At 49.5% G+C, this 20,073-nt stretch overlaps 1 protein-coding gene across 1 annotated transcript in view; it reads right to left on the reverse strand.

Moving 5' to 3' along the window:
- LOC105479703 (calpain 13) overlaps positions 1-20,073 on the reverse strand; it is a 111,524-nt gene that overhangs the window by 53,301 nt on the left and 38,150 nt on the right. Inside the window, exons 6-11 of the mRNA XM_071076461.1 lie at positions 14,808-14,982; positions 13,734-13,808; positions 8,805-8,896; positions 5,046-5,120; positions 3,810-3,955; positions 1,875-2,023 (exon numbers count right to left, since the gene is read on the reverse strand). Of these exons, the coding sequence (XP_070932562.1) occupies positions 1,875-2,023; positions 3,810-3,955; positions 5,046-5,120; positions 8,805-8,896; positions 13,734-13,808; positions 14,808-14,982 (712 nt within the window). The remainder of the gene's footprint in view (positions 1-1,874; positions 2,024-3,809; positions 3,956-5,045; positions 5,121-8,804; positions 8,897-13,733; positions 13,809-14,807; positions 14,983-20,073) is intronic.

The following is a 20,073-nucleotide window of genomic DNA, read 5'->3' on the forward strand; positions in this document are numbered from 1 at the left end:
CTCATTGGAGCATTTTGGATTTTGAGCTTTTGGACTAGAGATGCTGAATCAGTAAGTATATACTGCAAATATTCCAAAATCCTCCAAATCTCAAATGTGAAATACTTCTGGTCCAAAGCATTTCTGATAAGAGAGACACGATCCGTATTCTCTCACCATGAGGCCCTCTTATTAGTGTGAACCACAGCCAATGCACAGGACTGTTCAGCCATGTCCGGGTACCCAGGAGCCCCTGTCTGTCCATAAATGCACTGACACTCAAGGCTGTGAATTTTGCCTTCAGCTCAGTGAACAGAAACTGAAATCATTCCTAGAGACACTGTAATTCAAGCTCCAGCCCAGTCTGTTAAAGGACCTCTGATATCCCTGGTGCTCAGAAAGGTGACTTGTGTGTTTGACTGAAGGCTTAGGGAACCTCTGAAAGCCAATCTCAGCTCTGCCATTAACTCTGACCATGTCACTTCACCTTTTGGGGCCTCATTTTCTTCAACTCTATTATGAGGAGAGAGGATCCCAGCATGTGATAAGTGCATGATCTTAAATATCCACATTAGTGCAAAGAAGCCGTGGGGTGTATGATTTGAGAACCTTCACTTGACTTGGGGGATGCACTGAATTGTTTGGGGGAATAGCAGGGAGTAGAGATATCAGATGTTCTTTTGTAGCTTTTTTCTTTTAAATGCTATTTTTAAAAAATGAATTCTCCCAGCTATCGCATTACTGAGTACATACCCAGAGGAACATAAAGCATTCTACGATAAAGGCATATGCATGTGAGTGTGCACTACAGCACTATTCACAATAGCGAAGACATGGAATCAACCTAGATGCCCATCAGTGACAGATTGGACAAAGAAAATGTGGTACATATACACCATGGAATACTACGCAGCCACAAAAAGAGCGAGATCATGTTTTCTGGGAAAATGGATGGAGCAGGAAGCTATTATCCTTAGCAAACTAACACAGGAACAGAAAACCGAATACTGCAAGTTCTCATTTATAAGTGGGAGCTAAATAATGAGAACTTATGAACACAAAGAAGGAAACAACAGACACTGGGATCTACTTGAGGGGGGAGGGTGGGAGGAGGGAGCAGAGCAGAAAAGTTGATTACTGGGTACTGAGCTTAATACCTGGGAAATGAAATAATCTATAAAACAAACCCCCATGACACGTGTTTACCTATGTAAGAAACCTTCACATGTACCCCCAAACCTAAAATAAAAGTTTCATAAAACCAAAACCATGAAAGGAGAGAGAGAGCCTAGGTGGAGGGGAAACCTGGCCTCAGAATAGCCAAGCAGAAGTTTGCATGCCAACCACCAAACTATGACTCGACTTTGGTCTAAACATGAGAGAAAAACACACCTCTTGGATTTATACTCAGAACAGTTTAGACAGCTTCCCCCACCCCCCCAAACAATTTCCAAAGTTTAGCCAATTATTCTCAAACTTTAATGTGCATAAGCTTCTGGAGAGCTTATGAAAATGCAGATTTTCAGGCTCTGTCCTTAAACATTCTGATGTAGAAGGTCTGGAATAAGCCCAGAATCTGCTTTGTTAGAACAGCTAGTCTTGGCCAAGACCACTTTTTGAGTAGCAAGCATTAGATTCTACAGCGTCCCAGAAAACGCTGACAAGCGACACAGGCAGGAGGTGAGTCCCACTGTAATTATGGTCGATTGTCATCTCTCTGGCCTCAGATTTCTTGCACATTTAGCCTTGGACTGGATGAATGCTACAGCCTCTTTGGGCTTTGTCTCCAAGGCTGTGGTATAGTCAAATCTCCCAGCATGGCCAAAGCTGTTCTCCCCAACTCAAGGTTTACACTGAATTTCTAAAAGGGAAAGCCCTGAAGCAGGCTGCCTTACCGGAATCACTTGGAAATTGAGTGGAAGTTTCTCATCTTCTGCCTTCAAATTTGGTGGCGTGATAGCAATTGTGATGCAGATGACAACATTGGTGCCTTCCATTGGCTCTTGCACAGAAAAGTTGAATTGAGCATCATTCCGAAGTCCTCCTGCATCAGATAGAGCTGTTACTAGAGCTCAGCTTCACTACTGGGAATCCCGGGCAGGACCATGTCCAGTGCAGAGAGCTCTGTGGGGTTGTGTTGTAAACTCTGGATTGGAGACCTAAGGCCTGGGTCCTAATCCCCACAGTTACTACTTGAGATACAAGTTTATTTTCTAAACCTTGGCTTCCTCCTCTTAAACACAGGAAAGGTTGTATAGTCCCCACTGTGTGAAAAATGTTTCTTAAACTGTAAAGTCAAAGTCTATTTTATAATGATAAGTGAAATTCCAGAGTTCCCAGCTACATGTGAACTTTTGCATTGGTGGTAACCATCAGAGCCTTGAAATGGCATGAATCACCCAAGCACAACTAGAGACAGGAAAACAGGCAGAGAGATGGCAATTGCTGTACTCTTCTAACCAAGCATGCTTATCAAAGCCAGAACAAGAGAGAGCGAGCTAATGTGAAAACCATTAGATTCAAATACATGGAAGAATGAAGATAAATCAAGATAGAGATGAATTGATACACATCAGAAGATTGGACTGACAATGGGGGAGCTCTGCAAGGGAGTGGGGAGGCGTAGAGGACCATCATAGCATGGACGTGCCGTGAGGACTGGATATGACGGTGCATTAAAATGCAGGTGCTCGATCACTGGCTCCCTTTTCTTTTTCCATTGTAAGGTATTACTGAAAACGGCCCTGATGTACAGGTTTTGTTAGTTCATTGATAAGCACTGTATCCAGGGGAGAGGGCCTTGGCCCTATAATCAGAGAGGCGTAGCTCAGGAAGAGGAATCAGTAAATTTGCTGCCCAAGAGTGACTCAGCAGCTCTTGAGGTTCTGCCCAAGACCTCCTGGTGACAAGGTTCTCTGAGCAGCAGTTCTGTAGATCACTAGAGCCTGGAGGTCAAAAAGAGGGACACCCTGGGGTATGGGCTCATTCAAACAAACCATCTCTACAGGCAGGTGCCCAGAGGAAAGGATGCATACACATCCCTGGGTGTAAACACACAACAAACACACTCACACACACAAATGCATTGTTTACGCAGTCTCTTCTATCAAGCATGTATAAGCACACTCTGGTTCCTCTTCACAGGGAGCTCTTTCACTCATCAATGCCACGAACAGGGAATGGGAGGTACAGGGAGGGAATGTGACTTTCCCAAGGCCATGATCAACAAGATTCATCTCAGGGGAGCTCAAAGACGGGCTCAGAGGCGCCTATCTGTGGGACTTCAGCAGGGACACACCTGCCAAGACAGGGCAGGGGTAGTCTCCCTTGTGTCTGGGTGGTGCTCTCTAGGCTCAAGGACAGACAGGTATGACTAATTCCACTGCTGAGTGTTGGGGAGGCTGAGGACAGGGTGACCAATTATGTTTCCAACATCACAAGGCCAGTATGTGGCAAAGACAAGGGTCCAACCTAGGCCCCAACTCTTTTCCTGTGTTCCTTCTGCAGCCCTCCCCCTTGTCCTGGATGTTTACTGGAAGGTGGTGAGCCTGCCCTCCTCCCAGGAAGCAGGAGGGGGTTAGTGGAAGGACAGTGGCACAGCATGGAGGGCTGTAGGAGAATCACATCAGCGATTCTCCTGCTTGGCCCCTACCAGCAATCATTTTACTTGGAGGAGCAGTCACAGTCTCTTCATGCTGACAAACTCCCCTCCTTTCAGCTTCAGGCTCATGGCCCAGAATCAAGGGCCAGAGAGAGCTGAAGCCATGGCAGGGCTGGGCTGGGGCAGCCAGCTTCCAGTTGGGCAGTGTGACCACCCGTGTCATCATTACCTGTAGTGTTTCCTAGAATCACTTGCTTCCTAAACATTATTTGGGACCATCCTTCGTGGAGTGTGTTTCCATGGTCCAGGGTAATTGGAATTTGGCTACATATAAACATGGAGACGAATTTCTGTTGGAAATCTTGACATGACATCCTGTTAAAAACAGATATACATCACTCAGTGACTAGTGATTGTGTCCCCAGGGTGGGGGTTCCTATGACTTTACAGCATAGCCACTGTCCTGCCCAGAGACCAATGTCTGAACCTGGCTCATTCACCATCAAGCACCCTTCTGTGTTTTCAGTCCTTCTGCTCCAGTGGCTGGGAGAGCAAGGACACAGTCACGTTCTGGGGTCTGCCTGTCACCAGGCAGAAGCTTTATCATTAACTGCCATCTCCTTAACGCATTGATCCAATGGTGAGCCCTTTCATGGTCAGTGGGATGACTGCCATTCTCTGTCTGCTCTGGGTTCTCTAAGCTGCTAGGAAAATTGTTTTTACCCTAGGGTGTTCTGCCAAATTTATTGTTGAGGTCTTTATCAGCCTAAAATTGGATTCCACACCTAAAATCCCATCTCCTACTGTGATTAAACCAGAGACACTGGGAAAGATTTCCTTCTAATCTATATTTGTCCCTCTGATTCTTAATTATTTAGACCCATGCTCCTTTCCACACATGCTGATTTTCATTGAAATACATCACTCAGTAAAACAGACAACCCTCTGAGGAATATACAGGTCATGCTCTGAGATGTGAGCATATGGCCAAGAATGTGTTCTCAAAACATCTAGTCCTGCGTGACTTCTGGGTGATGAAGCCAATGTCTCACCCAGAGCTACAGAGTCTGCATCCTGCTGCTGTTTTTGAGGTCACACTAGAGGAAACTGGGGAGCTCGAGGGTCCCAGCAAGATGGTACAGAAGAGATGGGCATGACAACCATGCATCCTAGCTTCCAGGAAACCACAGATTTCAAGCCTTTGGTGCCAATATTCTCTTTTACTATTAAAATGTCCTGGAAAGTTCAGCATTTCATAACTGAAATAACTTTCCCACCAAGAGGGAGCCTACAATAATTTTTCATCCAAAGTTTTTGTGTCTTGGTAGAGAAAATAGGCTCCCTCTAAACAGGTCTCTGCAAAGCTATTTTCCATCTTCATAAATGTTTAGGGAAAAGGGTAGGGATTGAAGACTTGGGCAATAGTTAAAGATTTAAAACACCGTTATATAAGAAGGGTAAATACCAAAACTCTCCATCTTCCTGTTTCTTATGTAGCTGGCTTTTCCGCGGGTCACGGGTTTCCTCCCACTCCTGAGACCTGAACATGGACAAACAAACCACAGGGTGAGATTTTCCAGTGCATTTTTTCTCAACCATGTGTGGGTCAACAGGGACCCTCTGTACATGTCACCATTAGTTCCTGGGGAGCACATGGCAAGTGTCATTCCACCTAGGACAGGACCCAGTTATTCTCTACCTGTTGACGACTTCCAAACATCTGTCACCAGCCTGGTCTTCTTTCCTGAGGTCTAGATGGATTTATGTTGCAGTTCACCCCACATCTCCAACAGAGTCCCATAGAGACCCCAAATCAACCTGTCCCTGACCATACCCATCCTCTGCCACCTCCTATTGCCTGAGTGAGAACATGAGGAGTCCCTCTGTCACACCCACACATCCAAACAATCATCAAATAGCATTCATTAATTGATCCTACCTCTTAAACCCCTCTCAAAGCCAGGCACTTATTTCCATCCCTCCTGCTGTTACCCCAGTTCAGGCTCCCTGCCCTTCCCTCTGGATGTCCACCTGGTCTCCCTGAACTCAGTTCTGCCCACTTTCCCATCCATTCCTCACACTGCCATTGAAATGATCTTTCTAAAATGTAAACTTGATTATATTATTTCCCTGCTTAAAACCTATCAGTGGTTCCATATTATTCTCAAGGTAAAGTTCACACTCCTTAAAGAGAACCTCGGCCTCTGCCACCCTCTCTGATGTTACCAGTTTCTTGCTTCCTCACCTTACCTCCACTCTTGAATTCTATTCTCCAGCAATAGTGCCTTCATTTCCTTAAAACACCCCCTGCACCCCCAACTTTCACCCTGATGCTCGCTGCACCTGGTGCCCTCTTCCTCCTTTTAGTTCTGTAACCTGCCCTTACTCATCTTTCCTCTTAAAGGGCATTGCCTCTGGGAAGCCCTGCTTGGCCCCCAACTTCCCTCTGTTCTAGGTCTTTTGAGCTTCCATAGTCTGCTGTGTTACTGTTACTTTGTGTATTGGTTGCTATGCCTCACTAGACTCCCAGAGCCATGAGATTGCTGAGCCTGGCTGGCCATCCTATCATCGCAGGTGTTTTGCCCATGCCTTGGCATGTATTAGGTGGGTGCAAAAGTAATTGCATGCCTAATAGCACACAGTGATTTTTTGTTTGTTTAATTAATTAATGCTGCCCACTTCGTTGGAACAATATGTTCCAGAAGCCAGTCCTTGGGTCTCTGGCGAGGAAGAGACCCTCACAAGCAGAAGGCAGCAGCTGCCCCTTCTTCAGCCCATTCCTTAGAGGGGAGGCATGCTTGTAGGCAATGGGTTTCAGGGGCACAAAAGCTCAATGAGACCTTTCTCACGGATGAGGTTGCATGGGGAGCCTGGGTCCCCTCTGTGCTAGGACAGCAAGGCAGGGGCCACCACTCAGGCTTCCGGCTGCAGGCTGAGGCAGTCAGATGTGGTATTGTAAAATGGCAATTTTATAATTAAGCGATAATTACATTTTCTGCAGTGTGTAAGGGAGAATAATTGTAGTGTAAATCAATACGCTATCGATTCATACAAGTTTGCCTTTAAGTGTGTGCAACTGAAATTTCAATTATGGCTGAGATTAGACCATCTGGTTCTCTCCATCCATCTCCATTCCTAAAAAGTAGGGAAGAAATCAACCACCTGCTTGGAGACAGTGATTATGCAGTCCCCGTCACTTCCTTCCAGCCTGGTTTCTGGTGCAAAGTGGTGACCCTCAGCAGTCAGCTGAGGATACAATATGTGATCCGACAGAGCAGGTGCTGCTAGATCCGTCTCCCCCAGTCCCTGCTCTGCACACATCACGGCCATGGTCAAAAGCCTTCCTTTATGCCCATGCCTGTAGGGGATAAATCCAGACTTCCGGCATCAGGCTGTCTGGTGTCGGCTCCCAGCATTCTCTCTCTCAGCTTCCTCTGCCTCAGGCCAGTTTGTTGGCCCTGCACAGACTATCGATATTCCCAGAGGGGTGCCATAGCCTATGCGTCCCCCTCCTATCTAGTGATCTCTTCTGAAGTGAGTCATACTTCCTCCACCACAAGGCCAACTCAAGTTCGGTCCCATCCATGAAGCTCTCCCTGAACATGCCAGCTCATGGGATGCTTCTCTCCCCAAACCCTGGTGTCCCCTGTTGCCTTGACTGGTCACTTGATATTTAGCATGGGAAACATGGGCAAAATATCAATTGCGAATATATTGCCTCTTCTTCTACCCTAGGGAATCTGTCATTGTCATTTGCCTTCCCTCTACTTCTATCCCAACAGGCAGCCTCAAATCAGGGGTGCTGGCTGATCCTGTCACACTCTGGGCCATATTTGGCAACTTGGAGTAATGACTGGGAAGGAGAACTGGAAAAGGACAGAGGTTATTAGGATTTATATTGGAAAGCACAAAGGATACACCTGGGAAGGAAGAAAGAATAGAGGCGAGAGAGGAGAAACTGGGGAGGTTTGACTGCCCGATTCTCCCAGGGGCGTCTGAGGTCACAGTTAGGTTTATTCTAGGAATTCATTGTGCTGTTTCCTCCCACCTTCCATCTCTGCTTACCTCGCCCTCCATCCCAATCATACTTTCATCCCACACTGGTTGAGTGCCCAAGGGTGCCAAGGTCATGGGAGATTGGAGCGGTCCTGCCACAGCTTACCCTGGGGCATCAGGTCTAGAACTGGCTGGCTCTGCATTCGCCTCCAGGACGCACCGTCCTCACTGTATTGATTTCACTGTGTGCTGGGCCCATTCCTGTTTGTCTGAACGGATTGCACTTCCTTTCAGATCAAGTTCCCCACCCCCAGCCCCACTGGCGACGATGCAGCAGCTGCTGTGTCACCACACTTTTCACGGATGGACACAGACCCCTGGAGGAGTGCGACCGGGCTGAGCCTTGCTGGCTGCCCAGAGGAGCAAGTAACCTGTTGCGGCCCCTCTGTCCTCTCAGGACCACTGTCTCCTTCACAGTCAGCAAGGGGCTGGCGGCCTAGGGGTCCACTCCTCTGGCAGCTGGGAAATGCCAGCCCAGTTCCCTGGGGAAAGCACTGACCACACAGCTGGGCCCCCCATGGGATGTCTTAGCTCCTGTGCCTCCTGATTTAAATGTGGAGAGGCGCAGCTTTATCATTTACATCCCAGGCACCGAGTACTCATAGGCATCCAGAGCAGCAGGGCAAGACTGGAGAGCTGAGTAGATTGGACAAAAACATCATGCAGATCTTTGCATCACTTTCCCCAACTGCCCCCAGTTAGGACGCCTTTTCCACCCTGATAATGTGACATGCTCAGGATCAGAATTCCATGGGTCCCTCCAAGGGAGGCAGTTCCTTCTCTCCATCAATGTCTTGCCAAGTCGGGGCTTGGCTCCTGCCTGCCCTACCTCCCGCCTCTTTTACTAATTCTGGGCATGTGCATTCCCTGCTGTAGACTGTAACCTTCTGGAGGGTGGGCACTGGGTCTTGTCATCCATATATACCTCACAGCACCCGCTTAACACAGTGCACTTAGTACAGGGTGTACACAGTAGGTGCCTCATAGTTGCTTGGCAGATGGCATCACAGGAGCGTGAGATGGACCCCGATAACCACGTGTAGGTGTGAGCTGGACAGGCCTGCGGTGAGATGCATAGCGACGAGACAACCCCTGCTCTCATGGGCAGGAGGCTCTACCAACACCAAACGCTCTGTGAAGGATGGAGAGAGGTTTCCTGAAGCCATACCCATCACTCCAGCGCCCTCTCCATTCAGTCTCGCCCCAGCCCCAGGGGTTCCACAGGGAGATAATTTCTTCCCAGCCCCTTCTGTATTGAATCTGTAAAGAAAACAGAAAAGGAAACTGTCAGTGCTCTACAGCAAAAGTCAGCAGAAAGGGGGATGAATGCAGCTGCTTTTTACCTCCAAGGACCAATTTAACTTCTGACCTCATTTGGCTGCAACCAGAAAAAATTGAAAGGAAAAAAAATCAATGTCTCTCTACTGCCTGCACAGCATTGGAAGGAGATAGACGAGGAAATGGCCCCTCATTCCGCTCAGCCCCTCACAAGGGCAGATGCAACTTTATCATTCCTTAAGACTGCATCCCAGAACCTGAGTGAGTTGAGATTTAATAGCAGATAAACAGCAGGGGATGTTGCTTCGGGCTGCAGAGGACAACTTTATGGGTCCCCAGCCTCCTCCAAGCCCTGTCATGGATGGCATCTCTGTTCCACAGACACAGCCTCATTCTCTGCCAGCAGCCCAGTGGGAGCTATGGAGCAGTCTCAACAGCACTGTCGTGAGTGAGGAGGGTAGAGGAGGCAGATTTGAGCAAGACTGAGATGGCTTGTGAACCAAGATAGCCGGGGCTAGCCCTCCTCATCCTGCTGAGATACCTCAGTCTGAGAGAAGATGGCCAACAATGGCCTGAACTTTCCCTCCTTCCCTCCCTTCCTTCCTCCCTCCCTCCCTTCCTCCCTCCCTCCCTTCCTTCCTTCCTTCCTCCCTCTCTCCCTCCTTTCCTCCCTCCCTTTCCTTTCCTCCCTCCCTTTCCTTTCCTCCCTCCCTTTCCTTTCCTCCCTCTGCTCCCTCGCTCCCCTTTCCTTCTTCCCTCCTTTCCTTCCTTCTTTCCTTTTCTCCCTCCCTTCTTCCTTCACTCCCTTACTACCCTCCTTCTTTCCCTTACTCCCTCTCATCTTCCCTTCTTTCCTTCCTTTTCCTCCCTCCCTCCCTCCCTTTCTTTCTTCTCTCCTTCTGTTTCTTTCCTTTCTCCCTCCCCTGCTCCTATCCTTTTACCCTTCCCTGCTCCTATTTTTCCCTCCTTTCTTCCCTCCCTCTCTCCTTCCCTCCCTCCCTCTCTTCCTTCCTTCCTTCCTTCCTTCCTTCCTTCCTTCCTTCCTTTTCTCTCTCCCTCCCTTCCTCCCTTCCTCCCTTCCTCTCTTCCTGTCTGTCTCTTCCTTCCTCTCTCTTCCCCTTCCTTCTTATCTTGTTTCCTCCCTCCCTCGATTTTCTCCTCCCTCCGTCCCTCCCTTCCTTCTTTACCCCCTGCCTTCCCTCATCTCTCTCTCCCTCCTTTCCTCCTTCCTTTCTTCTCTCCTTGCCCCCTGTCTGGGGTTACTCATCCTCACCGCACTTCAGATAAGGAGGTCTACCCCTTTGCTCCCTCACACCACTTAAGCCAGAGGGCAGAACTGTGAGAAAATGACAACACAGCAGCCAACCCTTGAACCTGCATCCCCGGGAGCCGGCAGCCCTCAGCGTGGCGAGAGGAATTAAAATATGATTGAGCTGTAGCTGTGATACCGATCTGTGCTAATGTTGTCTGAGGAGACAGAAGCCCAGAGGGGTGAGGAAAGGGGCGAACTTGCTCCCTGATTCTTGGTCAGAGAAGAAGGACAACACTCTGGATAGAACAGACTATCACTGTGTGGAAGAGAAGCCGCAGGTGGAGGCAGGGCTCAGAGCTAGGTGCCGGCTAACATGCGCTAAGGAAACAGCACGGGAGAAGCTAAGCACCTTTCTCAAGATCGCTAAGACAGCGGCAGAGGCAGAATTCCAATCTAGCCATGGTCAGTTTCCAAAGTCCCGGCTCCTAGTTTTGGAATTGGGCAAGAGTAAAGGTCCATTCTTGGATGTAGCTGTGCCCTTGGCCTCGACTGTGACCCTTGAGCCACCTGGTCAATGCCCATGCTCACCAGTGGGGCATTGCTGTGCAGGAGCCGTACCGTCACACACGGGCCCAGGAGCCTGGCTTGGAAAAGGCTGTTTTCTGTTGCTTCCCTTGTCTGCGCCGCTCCCTGGCCAGTACCTCAGCAGAAGGGGCTCTCACTTTCAATGCCTCCAAGAAGCACAAACCCAGCTTTCCCACCCCATCTGCCCTACCCTGAGGCACCCCAAGCCTTGCACACAGTTTACTGTTAACTCCCAGCACCTGACAGAGCCCATGGAGCAAGGACACAAGAAATGGTCACCTGGTGCCCCAAATAGCTTAATGAGCCATGCTCAGTGTCTCATGGATATTCAGGGGCTCCGGTGGGCATGGGGGAGAAAATCAACCTGCGATTCAAAGGGGCTGGAAGCAGAGCTAAGTGAGGCATGCAGATAAACACTCACCCCTTTGCCCAAGGGAATCGCCGACTGAGCTAAGTGCATAATAAAAAATGCCAATTTCATTTATCTTCCTGTCTGTGTCCTGCCTAGAGGGAGGATGAGCAGATTAAAAAGTATGCCACATTTATGGGCTGCTTTAATCTTAGCACTTGTGGTTCAGAGTTATAACCTTCTCTCTCTGGAGGAGGAGTCTTTAACCAACTCAAGTTCTTGGTTGTGTCCCTCCTTTATGGCAGTGACCCATTCGTGCTGGCATGGGCCTTGGTCTGGGGGTGCAGGGGTCACACTCGAGGCCAAGGCCATGGCTACACCTAAGAATGGGCCGGCCACGTGCTTCTTCACTCCCTGGCCGCTGACTCTGCCTCTGACCCTGCTCAGCACTCAGGAAAGGTGCTACTGGGCAGGAGGTAACCCAAGTTATCTACCCTGCAATAGTACTTCCTCAAATGAATTATCCTGAATGCCAGTTCCATTGGCCATTAATAGTTATTCCTAGCAAAAATGGTTTTGTGGCTAATGGTACAATAAAAACCAGCAGGGCTTGCACTGCTCATACAGGCCTCTTGGAGTCTTTAAAATGCAAATGTACACTCTGAATCGCCAAGGAGGGGATATAGTGAGTGGCATTTTCCAAATGTATTTGGAAACCCATTTTCAGAGGCTAGTGCTTCTTAGAACACGTTCTGTGAAGTGTCAGCAGCATGGAATGGTGGAGCAGGGACGGATTACACAGGACATGCGGTCTTGATCACCTGTCTTCCCAGGGGAGGTGTTCTGTTTAGACCACTCAGTATATTATTAAAACAATTCCAAGTGTACACTATGGGGGCACAAATGTTCGAGCTGTGGGTGTCATGATCAGGAGCCCAAACTGCAGCTGAGCCAGCACTTGGACTCCTGAGTTCCCCTCTGTCACCCTAGATGTTCACATAGCTGCTCTGCAACCCAGCAGTCACTGCCGTCTCCACAGCCAGCCTCTGCGGGGACTCATGCTCCAAGGTCATCTGGACCTCTGGGTACACGAGTCCCTTCTCCCCTGTGTTCAGAGCAGAAAAAAAGGCTATCTCAATGTATAAAAAGGATCTTGTCCAAGAATGGCAAATACATTGCAAAGGTACCTGACTTCCTCATCTCATGCCCCAAATAGATATTACTAATTGATAATAGCTCTCTTTCCATGAATCTGGAAGTGCCAAGGTCAATTTTGGACAATTACCTGTTGTACAAAAATCATTCATTAGAGACAGGAGATATTGTCTTGGTTTTGTGATTGGGACAATGATCAAAATGTGAAACAATGGAACAACTGGCCTCAGGTCCATGGACAAGAGAGACAGACGGATAGAGAGAGGAAGGACATGTGGGAAAGGAGGAGAGGCCAGGCAAGTATGAGAAAGCCACACATAGAGCCTGATGCTCTGCAGTCCTCGGTCCATAAAGTCCTGGGAGAAATGATGTGCCCTAGAGTTTGGAACTCGGTCTCTTAGGGCTTAGAAGACATTATTAGACCTCAAGTGTTGTGGAAAATACAGAGACCGAGGAACACTTGCAGGAAACCATCCCATGGCCAGGAAGTGCTGTCACCGCAAGTGTGGTGACAAGTGTAGACAGACACTAAAGAGACAGCGTGTCCAGGCCAGCTATCTCCCAGGTGCCATCTGTCTAACCTCGTGAAAGACATCTTTCCTATCAGGCCCCAGCTTCTTTCTTTATGAACGGAGAAAGTTGGACTTCAGTAGTGTTTTCCAGGCCAAATTATACTGCACACAGTGATTACATACATTTTTGTCCAGCCAGAGTCAATTTTTCCATTGAGGAGCACGATTGTCCTCCAGCGCCAACCTCCCCCTCTTCCATGAGAATAAAGTTTTATCTGGGCCTACAGTGTATGTCCCAGCCTCCCTTGGCCTTGGTGTGGTCACATAATTAAGCTTAGACTAATGGGATGTGAGAGAAATGATGCATGCCTCTTCCAATTCATGCCTTCTGTATGGATATATGAGTGTCCCTTGGCCTCTTTCTCTCCTCTGGCTGGGAGATAAGGGATTAGAGCAGCTGTCTTGGGCTCATGGGTGGAAGCCCCATGTGGAGATGCCAGAGCCACCTACTAGTCCTGGCATCACCTGCTTACCTGAGAGAGAAATGTACTTTGTCTTAAGACCCTATATTTTGGAGTATCTTTGTTATAGCAATTTAGCTTGCATGTAACAAATAAAACCCCTTTCAGGGCAAAACTTCCCCCCCGGAGTCAACTGGGTAGTTCATTCTACCTCCTTTGGGGCTAATCTCCCAGTTTAGATAGACATTCAGAGCTGTCTGAGATCAGCAACAGGACAGCAAGGTCTCTGGTGGATTCCCGGAAAGGAAGACAGTGGGAGTCAGAACTTCTGGATGAACAGAAGGAGCTGAGGCTGTCCATGGTGCATGTCATGATGGGGGCAAGGGTGATAAATCCTCATTTCATCTTTGTTGGCCTTTCATGTGATTCTGGCCCCTATTGAAAGGAACAGGAATGCTGAGGCAGAGGCCAGGGGAGAGCTGGACAGGCCAGCAGCCAGCCTTACCTGCTCGGCCCCAGTCACGGTGTAGGCGTGCAGACTCACCAGCCCATTCTCCATCGCCTGTGCTGTATCTGTTGACTTCAAAGCAGAAAAGCAGACCAAGCATTAGACATCTACAGGTTCTTCAAAGAAATAGAAAAACACAGTCCAAACAGCCGCTGAGCCATCTGGGTCCCACTGACTCACTTGGGACTGATAGATGGCCTGGAACTCTTTTCTAGAGTGGCAGAGTTGGAAGGCCATTGGGTATCTGAGGCCCCAGGGATTTCATGCCTCAGGGAACCACCCCCATGAGTGATGGAAGGAACCCCATGGAGTCCTGAGGGCCTGGGTTACTCTCTCCACCAACCACATGTCATCAGTGAGACACGGCACAAATATGTCTGCTGGGACATTTGCAGGAGGCAGGAATCACTTGACACCCACATTGGGAGTAACTGGGGTTTAAAGTGCATCTTGGGCTTCTGGTGGCATTTTGGATTAGCGATGTGTGACTCAAAGCCCGTATGTTTCAAGATGAAGGAAGCATCCCCGCAGATAGAAACCAGATGTCTCAGAACAGACTCAAATAATTTGGAGGGTCACTCAAGCTTTTCAAAATGAATCATGCTGCCTTTGGGTACTGCCATTAGAGCCAGTGAACATCAGAGGGCCCCAGGGGACTCTGTGTAAACTTAAGGCAAAATACAAAGGAGTGGTCCACAGTAGCAGGAGCTGCGGCCGCCTTCTCCAGTGCATGGTAAAACCCACTGGTTGCCTGGGAGCTGTACTAGTAGGTCCAGGCTCTGGGGCAGCAGCACTGGAAGCCTTTTCCAGCCACTTATGAGCTGTGTGATGGTGAGCACCTTAGGTAGGCTCTCTGAGCCTGCTTTCTCTTCTGTGAAGTGAATTCTGCAATTTCTGTCTTAGAGGCAGGCTACTGCAGGGTTCAATGAGGTGACCCAGGTAATGCACACTGTCAGTGTTCGTTAGTGGTGGCAGCTTACCATACCCTTCTTAGCTGAATGCGCCCCTGGCTGAGCATTCCTGGCTGAGGAAAGGCTTGAACTGGTGCAAAAGGGCTCCCCGTTGACTTACCTCACTTGGAGTGGCACAGGTAATCAGGGAGCCTGCCTTGATTGCTGTCTTCACTGCCTTCACCAGGTCCACAGGGGAGGAGTGCAGATGGATGTTGGTGATCACGCCTCCCGTGAGGTCCACCAGGGCATCCTCGAGGAAGCCATAGTGCAGATCAGAATAGGATCCGAGCAGCCTGGGAGGGGAACGGGGGATGAACCATCGTGGTGCCTTTGGTGAAATGCTCCGGGAGGGGAACTTGTGCACTGACCCTCTGCCTATTTCCCAGGTGAGAGGCTGCCTGGTCCACTCCTGACCATGGCCATCTACCTCCCATTTGCCTGGATGGAGATTCTAGCACTGTCTGCTGCTCCAGGGGCTCCTACCGTCCTCTGTACCTTCCTGCCCTGGTCCCCTAGGCCTGCACGGTCCCATAAGTGGCAGCACTGATGACAGGCTGCGTGTGCCTGTGCTAGAGCCACAGGCCAGGGGTTGAACCCTACCTTTGCCACAAATTTGGCTGCTTGACCTTGGACACATTAAGGAGCCTCATGGGGCTATGTTCCACATAGTGCCTGGCACGTGGTCATTCCTTAACGAGTACTGGATATTACTACGTTGAGTATCTCCTGCTTCCCATTCAGTTTAACAGCAGTGTGAAGTACTGACTGTGGGCCAGGGACTATGAGAGGCATGTGTTTAAAAACCCCGTTCTTGCCCTCTAAGAGCTCACAGCTATACCCTGATGCTGGCAGTGGTCATCGGGAGCCGCTGTTCTCACTCTGCAAACCCTGATCCAGAATTCCCATCCCCAGAATTACCCACTCACCCCCAGATTATGAGGGAGATCACTGGCTTAACTAAAGGTAACATAGGTAAGGATGAGTCTTACGTAACATAACCCAAAAGCTTAAAACCCTCACCCCCTTCTCCAAAGCATCTCTTCCTGCCACGCCACCTCCACCCCCGCCCATGGCATTTCTGTTTCTGGGAGATGGGCAGGGCCAGACCCAAGAGGCCTACTGTTCCCCAGGAGAGAGGGTGGCCTGATCAGTCACAATGGAACCTCTCACGCAGCGGCCAGACAGTCAGATGTGTTTTGAGAACTTCAGCTCCCATCCATGGGGTGAATTGGAAGGGTTCCATGGAATTTTAAAATTTAGGCAGGGCAAGCTCACAAAGGATGTGGAACTGAGGCCAGATCAGGCAGGAGACCCTGGCATCAAAGACGCCCAGCAGGAGCCACACTCACTGCTGCCTCTGTCACTCTCGCCAGGGACCTACGCGTTCCTGTCCCCGGTGGCAGATAGAGGCAGAGCCCTTCGAAGGGTGGTAGGCAGTGGAGAAAGTCCTTGCTGCAGCTTTTGTTCTGGTAATGCAAAATCACACATGGATCAGGGCCTGGGTCCGTCCTGCTGCCCCCTCCAATTGGGTCTTCCACCCTGGACAAGACCCTTCCCCTCCCTGTCCTTTGCCTTTCATCTGGAAGCTGCAGGGTGGACTGGATCAGCCCTCAACACTCCTTTCTCACTGTTTCCACCTCTGACATTCTCTCCTCCTGGGGATCACACAGAATTCCGGTAGATTCACTTCAGCAAATACGTATGTATCAAGCAGTCACTATCAGCAGGACACTGCCCCAGGCACGAATGCTTAGAAGGAATGGCTTAGAAAGCCTTTTATTAAAGAAAGCTGAGGATTTCCAGAATGAAGGGGCATCTCTACAGGAGCCCCCATGTGACAGATTAATCTTGTTTTAAAACTGGTTCTAAACCTTATCCTCCTTCTCTCCCTCTCTCTGACCCAGGGTCTAGATTCTTCTCTCTGGAGCACTTGCTCAGTCAACTGTAGAGTTTTCTTTGGTGGTGAGCGTGCCTGGTTGGGGCTGAGCTCTGGAATCCCTCGCTGTCCCACGTGGGTTCTGGCTCCTGTTCCATCGACCAGGGCATGGCTGAGTGTGCTGGAAATTCACAAGGACTGGGGTTTGGGAATCCATTCCCCACCAGTGCGACCTCCTGCTCTTTGCAACAGCCCTTTCCTAGTGATATGCTCACGGCGCCTTTCCTGGCTTCAAACAGGGCTGTGCTAAAGAACAGCACTCCAGAAAAGCCGTGGTGGGGCCTAGCCCCTCCCTCACTTCACTGTTTCACTGCCTCTGGGCCCCATCTGACGTCCTGCACCCACGGCATCTGGCAGTCATCTCGGAGTCACCCAAGACAACCAGAGGCACCCCCTGCCACTCATGGCCAGAGCCCTTGGTGTCTTCTGAAGCTTTCTCTTACTATGCATCCACAATGCCCATGAAACCTGTCCCAGCAGCAGCTGGGTGTTTTGACAAGGAACTATCTTTCTGCTTTCTAAACATGAGCTCATGGATCCTGCTGATGTTCAGGAACATGGCAACTATTCTTAGCCCCCTTTGCTGACAGGAAGTAGAAAGGAGAGAGAGAGAGAACTGTATTCACCGCAGCCACCACTATTCCTCATCACCTGAACCAGGAATTCTGAGACAACCTTGTCCCCATCCCTCTGCTTCAGCCTCATTTGGGGGAAATGTCTTTCTGCCCGGCAATCATATGAAAGAGGAAAGAATTCAGATAGAGCCGGAGCAGATGCTGAAATGCTGTAAAGAGTCTATAAAGGATGGTAAGCAGCCTACCAGCTCTCATCCCTCAGTCTCCTCTCTTATTTCATGACCTCTGGGGAAAACGAAACCCTAACTATGGTTTTCATTTGACTTGACCAATTAATTTCCAGACTCCCCAGCTGCAAGGAGAATAGAAAGTTTGGAGTCCATGTGTTCACTGGGCTGTTGCCTGCACCCTTGGAGGGAAGAGGTCCATCTCCATCTGGACACATGGGCTCTCTACGTTTGGGCTGTGGTCCTTGTGTGCCAGACACTGAGCTCCACAAGTAGCAAAAAGACAAATCATTTTCCTGTAGGACTGACAATGTCAGGGATGGTGGGAAGGCATGGGAAGTAGTGACTAGGGAAAAACGTGCTCACTCCATCCTCATCTGAGTGTGATCTTGGGCCAGTCATTTCACCTCACTGAGCCTCAGTTTCCTCATCTTTCAAAGAAGGTGGGGTTTGATGCTGACAGACGTCCTTTCTGGCTCTGAAACACTGTAAGTCTATGTGATTCACCCCTGCATTTTAGAGCTTCCTTTTTTGGATAGTGAGGGGTGGGGAAGCTTTTAAACAGCTTTAATAGTTTGATACATTTTATCCTCTGCTAGATTTCTTTAAGCAGTGGAATGCGGATGCCACGTCCATGTTCCTATTTGTTTTCAAGCTGAATGATTGCTTTAGGTCATCTGTTAACAAAATGGGGTCAAAGTCATCATTTCCTTCTGCAAGCTTTCTAATTCTCACAGGGAACCACTGGTCTCCCTGTTTTTACATAAGGATCAAACAAGGCCCTGAAGAGAGGAGGGCTGAATCCGTATTGAAAAGATAATGGCAGTGTTTTCATAAGTAGCTTAGAAGTGAATTAACCTCCCAAACATGTGGATTGGTTCAACAACCTTGGCTGTTATCTGGGCTTCATTCTCAAATGCTAATGAGCAGCTCTTTCTGACACTGGAAATGAACAAAAACTATAGTTTTTCACAAGTTTGCCTCAAAAAGAAAGAATGCACAAAAAGAGGTCTTGAGGCACCTCGCTGTTTGGACTGTGACTTCCAGAAGGACCGGGACTGGGGTGGACTGTGGGGCTATCACCACCTCTAGGGCCCAGGACTGCACTCGGCAAGGGTGCAGAACGGATGGGGAAGATAATGATGTCCCCTGGCCAGGTGAGTAAAGACCCGGCAGGCCCAGCTTAACTACGTGCACCTACCACCCCATCACAATTCGGAGACTCAGCTTCTCCATGTGTGGGCCGAGAGGCTGGTTAGGATGATCTCCAGAATTTTCTGGATCTGTGATGCTGTCCACTCATTTTCTTCTCAAGGGTGTGGTCCTCTCTGCTTTCATCTGCTAGCAGTGATACCCAGCTCTGACACTTCCCTCGCCTCTTCACGGTGCCTGCCTCACACACAGCCTCTTCTGAGGGCAAGTGTCCCCTCCCCAGCTCGTGCCCCTTTGTAGCCACTTGACCCAGGTCATGGCCGATTGGACCGATGGGGTCCTGACCCAGGCTTGACCAATAAGACTCCAACTCTCTGGATTGGAATCAGGTACTGGGCGGGGAATTGGGTAGAAAGTAGCAGAAGGTAAAGACAGAGGCACAAGGCTAGGTGGCCTGATGAGGAGTTCAGAGGAAGCAGGGGTCCTCAGAAAGTCGGAGCAAGGAGGCAGCAGAGGAAGATGCACAGCAAAGACAGGCACCTGGGTGGTAGTAGGAGGAGCAGGCCAGCTGCAGAGAGGAGCAGAGCAGAGCAGAAGCCACAGCAGCTGCAGCAAAACCAATGCCAGAGCCTTTCTCCAGGCCCTGGGGACCAGCCCCATGACAGTCCCGGCCCTTGGAACTCTGCGTACCTTCCTGTCCTATTTCCAGGTGTGCCGCTTTCCCCCTTCATAATATCGTCACTGCGAGGTCTTGCTCTTTTTTTTTTTAAATTTATTTGTTTCATTTCATTTCATGAATTTTCTCTTTTTTCTTTTCTTCCTTCTTCCTTCCTTCTATCCACATTCTTTTTCTCCTCCACCCCAAGACAAGCACTTCAGGATGTGGAATGTGCACCTTTTGTTCGTATGTGTTCTTGTGAAATGAGAATTGCAGGGCACAGAGTTTCCATTTCCATAAATAACAGTGCATGGGATTGCTTAGTGCCTCTTACCTCATTTGCAAAAGCCAGAAAGCTGGAGAGTGCCAAGTGTTTGCCAGGATATGGGGATCCAGGAACCCCCAAATAGCACAGGAGGGAGTGTGCATACAGGCAGCCTCTGAAGGACAACCTGACAATACTTATCTTGGCTCCATGCACGTCTCACACCCACTAAGGACACTTCTAGGGGACCGCGAGGACCCTGCCTCTCAGAACCGTCCCGGTCACCGTGCACAGATGGGATCTGTGGCTTCTGACTGCTGCATGGCTCTCCATGAAGTGTGTCCATCCATTGTACCCACTGACCTCAGTGATGGACACTCCATACCATCCTCGTGGCAGTCAAGAACATCCTCAGATGTGTCCCTTTAAGGGCCCCCAGGAGTGTCCCTACTGGGTGTGAGAAGTGCGTGTAGCGAAGCGAAGTATTGTTGGGTTGTCCTTCAGAGGCTGCCTGGGTGCACACTCCCTCCCGTGCTGCTGGAGGGTCCTGGATCCCCACATGCTGGCGAGC

The sequence above is a fragment of the Macaca nemestrina genome, chromosome 13, assembly GCF_043159975.1.
Source record: "Macaca nemestrina isolate mMacNem1 chromosome 13, mMacNem.hap1, whole genome shotgun sequence".
Lineage (NCBI taxonomy): Eukaryota > Metazoa > Chordata > Mammalia > Primates > Cercopithecidae > Macaca > Macaca nemestrina.